General features: G+C 45.4%; 1 protein-coding gene across 1 annotated transcript; it reads right to left on the bottom strand.

Annotated features, from left to right (window-relative positions):
* Positions 1-972: 972 nt before the first annotated feature.
* On the bottom strand, positions 973-1,551 carry LOC110919666. Its single transcript, XM_022163928.1, has one exon. The coding sequence runs from the start codon at positions 1,549-1,551 to the stop codon at positions 973-975; it is 579 nt and encodes a 192-aa protein (XP_022019620.1).
* Between the last annotated feature and the right edge of the window lie 8,595 nt (positions 1,552-10,146).

Raw genomic sequence — 10,146 nt, 5'->3', positions numbered from 1 at the left:
ATAAGCGAGATGGGTCGAAAATCCGCTAACGTAATAGGGCCCAGGACCTTAGGAATTAAAGCAACAAAAGAGGAATTGCAAGACTTACTAATTGACCCATGTGTAAAGAATTCATCGAACACTTTCACGAAGCACGGTTCAAACCGATTCCAGAATCTTTTGAGGAAAGCGAAGGTGAAACCATCGGGCCCCGGTTACTTGTCACCATCGCAATCCCTTACCCCCCCCCCCCGAATCTCTTCTATAGAGAATGGGACCACAAGAAGGTCCTTATCTCCATCCGAGAGCTGAGCAAAGCCGTCTCTTAGCATCTTTGGCCTTGCTATATCCGGTTCAGAGTATTTATCAGTAAAGAAATGGAAAACAAAACTTGAAATTGCCCACGGGTCTGTTTCCCACTGCCCATTAATCATTAACCCGTTAATTTTGTTTCGAACCTTTCTACTATTTATGACCCCATGGAAAAAGCTGAGTTCTCGTCTCCTTAAAGAATTCAGTTGATTTTTGCCCTATGATGAGCGTCTTTTAGCCTTATCCACTCCATTTTCCTCAGGACTTGCTTTTGAGCTTTCTATAATTCTCTTTCTCCTAATGATAGAGTACGAGTTTCAGCTAAGGCTTCGAGGTGATTTACGACTTCCATCGCCTTGACCCGGTCCTTCTCGTCTGCTTCTCTTTTCTCATGCCTCCACTCTTTCACCAGACCCTTAGTGACCTTAAGGTTCTTGCCCAAAATTTCGTCGCTCCTACCTTCACCCATTACCGAACTCAGGCCCCTGTCAACCAAACTCTCCAGAATTTCCTCCCCTAGCCAATTATTAAAGAATCGGAAGGGGGATGGCCCAAAGTTACTCGTAGCGATAGACAATACAAGAGGAGCGTGATCAGACCTCTCTCTGTCCAAAGCTGTGAGAGAAGCAGAAGGCCACTCGTTCATGAATCTATCACAAACAAGAACCCTATCTATCTTACTCAACTTTCTACCATCAGATGAAAGAAAAGTGAATTTTTCCCCGCCATCGAGTATTCCATAAGACCTGTCTCCCCAATGAAGTTGTTAAAAGAAAGGGCATTGCACGAATAGAAAACCGAATTCATACGTTCTTCGGCAGCCCTTACCTCGTTAAAATCCCCTAGAAAAATCCATTTCCCGTCAAACGATTCCCTAAGCGGCACCAAATCTGGCCACAAATTGCACCTAGAGCTAGGATCAACTAGAGCATAAACATTTACAATGTTCAGTCGCTCGACTTCCCCCAACAAGAGACCTCTCACCATAATGAACAATTGAGTCATGACCACTTCTTCAGCCGAGAATAGGTTAGAATTCCAAACCAAAAATAACCCTCCCGATCTACCGTTAGCGTTCACCACAGCTTTCCCACACGACGTATTGTCCCAAAACCGATTAAGTTGAATATCTGTCATAGTGGTAAGCTGACTTTCTTGAATCGCTATGAAGGATATTCTGTGCTTAGCCTTGAGCATTTTAACCCAATCGGCCTTCGAAAAACCGCCAGCCCCCTTAGTGTTCAAAGATAAAAAATTCATTGGCAATTACCTTTCCCCTGTTCTGCTTCCACGAATTCCTTCACCTGGCCTTTGAAATTGTTTAAAGGCAGCCCGACAACACTGCCCACTTCCACCGTGCCACCAATTTCTCCTTCAATTCCATCTGCATTCCATCCCGCCACGGCCACTTTCGATCGTTACCCCAATCGGCTCTGTCTCTTCTTCCCAATCCATTTCAAAGCCGTCTTCCAGGTTATCCGAACAAGATTGAAATGAGTCTGGGATCTCATCTTCAACGTCTACTCGCACAATATTCCTTGTTTTAATTGCCCTTCTCTTTTTCTTTTTAGCACCGTTATCCGAAGAAGATGACATTTTCTCTAATCCTTCTGACACGGTGTTTAGGTTGACTGACAAAGATTGCTTAACTCTGAAATTGGATCTGACTCGGTTAGATTTACCCTTCTTAGTGGGCCCCCTCTTTCTTTTCTTTTCCAAAAGTCAGCTCCAGTCCACCTCATCAAAAGCCCAATCTAAGTTAATACTTCCACCATCTTGGGCTGGGCCTATCCTAGAAGATTGGGGTGTAGAGTTGTTTCCTGAAACGTCTATGTCTTGGGACCCAGCCCTACTGCCCCACTTTCCAGCTCCATTATTGTGTCACTCTTGGTATTCCCCCCCATACGGCCACCATCCTTAAAGTCAACTTCCCGTTTCCCCATGCACTTTTCACACCCCGACCGCGTTAAAACAACAAAACCGCGGCGGAAATCAAATAAGTTTAAACATATTGTCTTTCTTGTTTTATAGTCACTAAGGCCACGTCCATTCCTATGTGAGCAAGCATAATCATCAAAAACATCATCAAACAACGGCACCTAAAACATATGTGAAAATAAAGTCAGCATAAAAATGCCGGCGAGCACATAGGTTTTGTGAGGGTGTCAAATTCATGGCTTGTATACATGTTGCAATACCTCGTATGACTACCAGAGTCGATAATTGAAAACCTTGTGTTGTAAAGAGTTTGGTATTGCAATATGATTAACCAACTTAAAACAAGTTGGTTATAGTTTATAAAACCCCGTTGCCATAAATCTTGACTAAAACATTTGTTTTTGTAAAACCAAGTGTCACACCCCAACCGATGGCGCAATCATCGGGACATGGTACTGAGCGAAACAGATTGTCTAGAAGTTTCCATGACAACTATCATTACCATTCAATTTATGTAACACGTCCCATACCGTGCCTCAAATGGCAAAACAAATTATTACTCACAGCGATTGATTGATGGATTGAAGGGAGCGCCTGAGAGTAGGGTTAGCCTGAATAGTTAGATAGCACAACTATGAGTGACGCGTAAAATGGAAACAAGTGATGATGGGTCGAACAGCCTGGTCGATCGGACGGTAGGTTCGATCGAACGGGTTGTTCGTTCGGCTGGACAGTCCGTTCGGACAGCCTGTTCGATCGGCCGGTAGGCTCGATCGGTTGGTCTGTTCGAGTGGACTGTTTCTTCCTTTGAGTAGGATGTGTTTGTGTATGATGGCTTATCCTTTTGAAGTTTTCGTTGTAGTATTTGAGAACACTGAAGTGTCCTTACCTCTCAGGTCGATCAATCGAAAGGTCCGTTCGATCGGCCGGCTTAACCGATCGGTTAAGTACTTCAGAGATGGTCCTCAGCAGAATGTCACCTGATCGGACAGTATGTTCGATCGGGTGGCACTCCAATACGTCAAACGAGTTGCAAAATCGATTAAGGGTTGAAGCATAGTATCTCATGATCCGATGAGTAATGTTATCGAACAGCTCGTTCGATCGAACATCACTTCGTTCAATACTATACATCATGGAATTGTCAAAGTGTGGGGCCATGCGCTAGCCGATCGGCTGGCCTGGTCGATCGGCTGACATGTCCGATCGGTTGGGCTGTTCGTTCGAACAGCCTGTCCGATCGGTCAGCATCCTGACCTGGTCGGCCTGTTCGTCTAACACTCAGCTGTTCTGATTGGTTGACGTTATATTGAGATATTTTGACAACGAGTTGAACCATGGTACTTTCGTTCTTACTTGTTCCCCTGCTCGGACAGGAATCACCCAAGTCCGGCCGGTGAACGGTTCGGAACTAAGTTTATAGTTTAACCCGAAATCGGTGAACCTCGTAGATAGAATCCGAATCTTGAACCACTTGACCATTAGATTGATTGGTGAGTTGGCTCAAGCTCCGTTCCTATCGGTTTGAAGGCATTAAGTGTAAAAGAGTTGAAAGAAAGTTGGAAATCATTCTTTCAATCCTTCACATCATGTAAATGTTTAGATCTGTGATGGATCTTAGTTTGTTTATGTGGAAATCGGCTAGATCCAAGTGATTCTTGGTGGATTGAGGCCAAAACATGAAGTTCTTGAAGAGCACCATGATGACATCATCCTAGAATACTTAGATCTCGATGATTTCACGGTTAGAAATCAAGATTTGAAAGATAGAAAGGTGTAGGAGCATGTATTGATCAAGAAAGTACAAGATTTAGGATGAAAACTTACCGAAATCGGAAGAAATCTGAGAAAAGAATGGGAGCACGAGCTGGTCAGTCAGAAGGTTTCCAAAAGTGGAAAGAATGACAATGACAGGCCTATTTATAGGCTTCCCAAAGAGGAAAGGGCTGGCCGATCGGCCAGGCATCCCGATCGGACAGCCTGCTCGATCGGACAGTCTGTCCGATCGGCTGGGCTGTTCGATCGGCTAGGAGCCTGATCGATCCACAGCCTGTTTTGAGCGTTCGGTGCGACGGTTTCTGATATTTTGATTTCGATTGAAGACGATACGAATACGATAGAGTTTCCTATTCAAATTACTTTTAGTCCCAACCACTATATCTACATACAAGCATCTACATTCCATATTCGATTTCGATTTCGATTGAGTTCGATTGAGTTTCGAGTTTTGATTCAATTGATCACCACACATAACATAAAGTAAGCACGCACAGGTAACATATAAGGCACACACACACATAATATAACACCAAATTCGCATAATTCGAGTTTCGAGTTTGATTGATGATTCGATTAGCTTGATTATTGATTAATTAACTTTATCGCATTGTTACTTCCTACTATTCATAGTCGTAAATCGTTTCGCGTCGATTAAACATTCGATTACTTCGATTACTTTGATAAACAACACTTACTCCACATAATACAAAACATAAGATATACTATTTACAGTCAAAGAAGTCAAACTTGACTTGGACTTTGACTTTAACTTTGACATTCGAAAACACGGGGTGTTACAACCTCCCCTTGTTTAGGGAATTTCGTCCCGAAATTAGGCTCGAAGCTGCACAGCACCGTGAATGATATTACCAATTTCTCGCTTCAGATCTTCGTTTGAACAACTGCGGGTACTTGGCCTTCATGTCGCTTTCGAGTTCCCAAGTGAACTCCGCGCCTCGTTTGCCTTCCCATCAGACTTTCACGATAGGGATGCGCGAGCGTCTGAGTTGCTTGGTTTGGCGATCCATGATTTCGACAGGCTCTTCCACGAAATGCAGCGTTTCGTTGACTTGAAGGTCATCGAGAGGTACAATAGATCATGATCAGCTAGGCATTTTCGGAGGTTTGACACATGGAAAGTCGGGTGGACGTTACTAAGTTCCTCCGGTAGTTCGAGTCTGTAGGCGACTTTTCCGATCCTTTCCAGAATCTTAAAAGGTCCAACATATCGAGGCACTAGTTTCCCTTTGTTGCTGAATCTGACCACACCCTACCAAGGTGATACCTTTAGGAGTACGTAGTCGCCAACGTCAAATTCAAGGGGCTTGCGTCTTCTATCGGCGTAACTTTTCTGTCTATACCGGGCTTTTGACAAGTTGTCTCGAATCTGGAGGATTTTGTCAGTCGTTTCTTGTAGTAACTCGGGACCGGTTAGTTGCGAGTGACCGATCTCGTGCCATACAATAGGCGATCGACATCTTCTTCCATATAAAGCCTCGAATGGTGCCATTTGTATGCTGGCATGATAGCTGTTGTTGTACGAGAATTCGACTAACGGTAGGTATTTGTTCCAACTACCACCAAAGTCTATGACACACGCATGGAGCATGTCTTCAAGAGTACGGATCGTTCTTTCAGTCTGTCCGTCGGTTTGAGGATGGAATGCGGTACTTAGGTTAAGCGACGTACCAAGAGCTGCTTGAAACGTTTCCCACAATCTCGAAGTAAACCGAGCATCACGGTCTGAAATGATGTCACTAGGCGTACCATGATTACAAATGATCTCGTCGGTGTAGATCCGGGCCAGTCGTTCTACCTTGTAGTCTTCCCGTATTGGCAAGAAGTGGGCTGATTTGGTCAGACGATCAACTATAACCCATATGCTGTCGTGACCTGATGGCGTGGGCGGAAGTTTGGTTATGAAGTCCATAGCTATACTCTCCCACTTCCATATGGGGATTGGAGGTTGTTCGAGTAAGCCAGAAGGTCGTTGATGTTCAGCCTTAACTCTCGCACAAGTCAGGCAACTTCCAACATAGAGGGCGATATCTCTTTTCATTCCCGGCCACCAGTACTTGTATCGAAGGTTCTGGTACATTTTGTCGGCACCGGGATGAATGGAATATCGGGACTTGTGGGCTTCGTCCATTATGATCTTTCGCAAATCGGTCCGCTTAGGGATCCAAATTCGGTCCAGATAATCGAAAATCCCATTTTCTTTGCTTACAAGTTGAGCTCCATCGTGATAGATCCTCTCTTTCTTCAAAGTGCGTTCATTAAAACAAGCATGCTGGGCTTTGCGGATGAGGGTTTCGAGATTATGCTGGGCTTGGGTATTGCGAATACTGAGCAAATAACTCCGTCTGCTGAGCGCGTCTGCAACAACATTTGCCTTGCCTGGGTGATAACGAATCTCACAGTCGTAATCGCTAAGAAGTTCTACCCATCGGCGTTGACGCATGTTAAGTTCTTTCTGATTAAAGATGTGTTGTAAACTCCTGTGATCGGTGAAGATCGTACACTTGGTACCATACAGGTAGTGTCGCCAAATCTTCAATGCAAAAACAACTACACCTAGCTCGAGATCATGGGTTGTATAGTTCTTCTCGTGGATTTTGAGCTGACGAGATGCGTAAGCTATAACCTTGTCCCGTTGCATGAGAACACAGCCAAGACCAAGGTTGGAAGCATCACAATAGACAATGAAATCGTTGTTTCCATCGGGCAATGTGAGGAGAGGAGCATTGCAGAGCATATGCTTGAGGGCTTGAAAAGCAGACTCCTGTTCGGTTCCCCAAACAAAAGACTTGTCTTTATGAGTAAGGGCGGTAAGCGGCACAGCGATCTTAGAGAATCCTTCGATAAATCGTCGATAATAGCCCGCTAGTCCGAGAAAAGAACGAACTTCGGACGGGTTCTTAGGCGTAATCCAGCTCTTAACTGCTTCAATCTTCGCGGGATCGGCATGAATACCTTGACCATTAACGATGTGACCCAGAAACTGAACCTCCTCCAGCCAAAATTCACACTTGGAGAACTTGGCATAGAGTTGATTTCCCTGGAGTAGCTCGAGAACCAAACGTAGATGTTGCGCGTGTTCGGCTTTCGATTTGGAATAGATCAAGACATCGTCGATGAACACGATGACGAAATGGTCTAGAAATGGCTTACACACGCGATTCATTAGATCCATGAAAACCGCGGGTGCGTTAGTTAAACCAAAAGGCATAACAATGAATTCATAATGGCTGGAAAAGCGGTTTTGGGGATGTCTTCCTCTTGAATGCGTAATTGATGATAGCCTGAACGTAGATCGATCTTCGAGAAACACTTGGCACCTTGTAGCTGATCAAATAAGTCATCGATTCGAGGTAAAGGGTATCGATTTTGGATGGTCAGTTTATTCAATTCTCGATAATCGATGCACATCCTGAACGACCGATTCTTCTTTTTGACGAAAAGGACTGGTGCGCCCCAAGGAGAGGTGCTCGGGCGAATAAAGCCTTTTTCAAGTAACTCCTGGAGTTGGTTCGAGAGTTCCCTCATTTCGGATGACGCGAGTCGATAAGGGGCTTTGGCAACTGGGTTAGCTCCAGGAATAAGGTCTATACGAAAGTCGATATCACGACTTGGCGGTAGTCCGGGAAGATCGTCAGGGAACACCTGAGGAAATTCACGAACCACTGGAACGTCTTTGACTTCGGCCTTCCTTTTCTTTTCCTTCTCCGCTACTACAATGTTGGCCAAGAAAGCTCTGTATTCCTTGCGGAGATACTTGCTAACTTGAATGCATGACATGAGTTTGAGACCTTTCGAAGCTGTTTCACCGTACACACATAATAGATCACCGTTAGCGAGCGAGAATCGAATCATCTTATCAAAACACACAACTTCAGCATGGTTTTCGCGAAGAAAGTCCATGCCTACTATGACGTCGAAACTTCCGAGTTGCATAGGAATAAGGTCGATTGGGAAGATGTGATTGTTGAGTTCGAGAGTACAATCACGGAGAACAGAATTAACGGTGACAGTTCTTCCAGTAGCGACTTCAACTTCGAATGACGAGGGGAGATAGGAGCGCTTACGACTAAGGGGCTTCTCGAATTCAAACGACACAAAGCAGTTATCGGCTCCAGTATCAAACAAACATGATGCATAAATACCATTCACAAGGAACGTACCATTAACCACGTTGTTGTCAGCCTGGGCTTGACGAGCATTGATGTTGAAGGTTCTGGCACGGGCTGCTTGTTGCTGCTGTTGAGGCTGCTGCTGTTGCTGCTGGGGCTCATGTTTCACCACCCTGTTCGGGCACATGTTCGCAAAGTGGTTAGGATCACCACATGCAAAGCAGACTCGAGCATTGACCGCGGGTGCTTGAGCTGCAGGTTGGCCTTGAGGGGCTGGGAGTAGAGCTTGATGAGCGGCGGCTTGAACGGGGGCTTGACGAGGACCATAGCGACAGTTAGCAGTGAAATGACCATAGAGGTTGCAGTGAGCGCAGAAACGACAGGCGATTCCCACCGGATAATGATATGAGCATGTCGGGTAGAGCGGGTGGGGAACTGTGTAAGCACGCTTTGCTGGCGGTGCATTGGTCACTGGGGCTGGTTGATGATGAGACTGCTGCTGAGCCTGTACGGCTTGCAGAGGGGCGGCAGTTGTTGTGACAGCACAGTTCTTGTTGGAGCTGCTGTTGCTGTTGTGCTTCTTCTTGCGACGTGATGACTTAGATGGCTGAGCAGTGGAGTCGGCAGTCGGTGCAGTTGTAGCTTGATGCAGAGACTTGGATGGCTTATCCCAGAAACCAGATTTTACCCGCTTGTCATTGATCTCGGCGGCAAGCAAGTAAGTCTCCTCGATTGCTGATATCTTGGCAGCATGAACAAAGTTGGATACACAGTCAGGTAGAGCTCGAATGTACTTCTTGACAGCCATGTCTGGAGTCTTGACTTGATCAGGGCAGATAATGCTAAGTTGCTTAAAGCGAGCAGTTAAAGCAGCGTTGTCTCCGTCCTTCTGCTTGATGTTCCAAAACTCGTCCTCCAGCTTTTGGCATTCATGGGGAGGGCAGAATTCGTCCATCATGATGGCCTTCAGCTCTTCCCAAGTCAGCTCATAAGCTGCATCATTCCCGCGTTTGTTTCGTTCGGCCGTCCACCAGTCTAGAGCTCGGGACTGGAAAACGCCAGTTGCATTCAGGGTACGGAGATTTTCAGGACAGCCGCTTTGGCGCAGAGTGACTTCAACCGAATCAAACCATTGAAACATGGCGGTAGGGCCATCTTCTCCGGTAAACTCTTTTGGTCCGCATGCCTTAAACTGTTTGAAGCTGAAAACGGTCTTGTTGGCATCTTTAGGAGCATCGGTTCGCGACTCCTCAGACGATTTGCTGACGTTTTCATACACCTCGCTCACAGCTTTTGCCACTTGCTTGGCGATGATAGCAGCGAGACGCTTGTCTCTCTTCTCTTGGCGAGTAACAGGGGTTCGGTGTCCAGATGACGACATGGTTGCAACAGTCATCGTCGTAGGTCTCAGACACAACAAATCGGATCTCACCTCACACGTCTACTACTACTTACTAAAGCTCAGGAACACGATAAAGCGTAAATCACATAAACACGTAGGCACATAACCACAGATTCACGTAGTCACAGAAGCACATAAGCACGTAGGCACATAGATCACAGAAGCACAGAAGCACAGAATCACAGAAACATGGAAGCACATACGCATTCAGTCACAGAGGCTGTCAGAATACAGAAACCTATCCTTCCAAGTTCGCGTGTCGTTCGTATAGTATATCGAGTGGTATCGTATAGTCGTATAGCGGGTCGAGTAGCATAGTATAATCGTAGCATAATATTGCCTAAAATTGCAGCGACTTGAAGCGTACTGAGATAGAATAGCAATGCGAGTCGTGTGTGTGTCGATCGTAGTGATAGCAAAATTGAATAATTACCAAAATTAAACACATAAACAGGTAAACACACTTAAAACACATACAATCGACGAATTATCAGAGTCAGCAGTTGTGGGCTCAGAATCGAAACACATAAAATCGAGAAATAGATTGTCTGCGGCTACTAGACATCGACTACCCAAAGCGATTCGACTATTCGCAGTGGATTTGTC

This window comes from Helianthus annuus, chromosome 16 (genome assembly GCF_002127325.2).
Source record: "Helianthus annuus cultivar XRQ/B chromosome 16, HanXRQr2.0-SUNRISE, whole genome shotgun sequence".
Lineage (NCBI taxonomy): Eukaryota > Viridiplantae > Streptophyta > Magnoliopsida > Asterales > Asteraceae > Helianthus > Helianthus annuus.
Note: the sequence above shows the minus strand (reverse complement) of the source record. Positions and strands in the feature narration are given on the sequence as shown.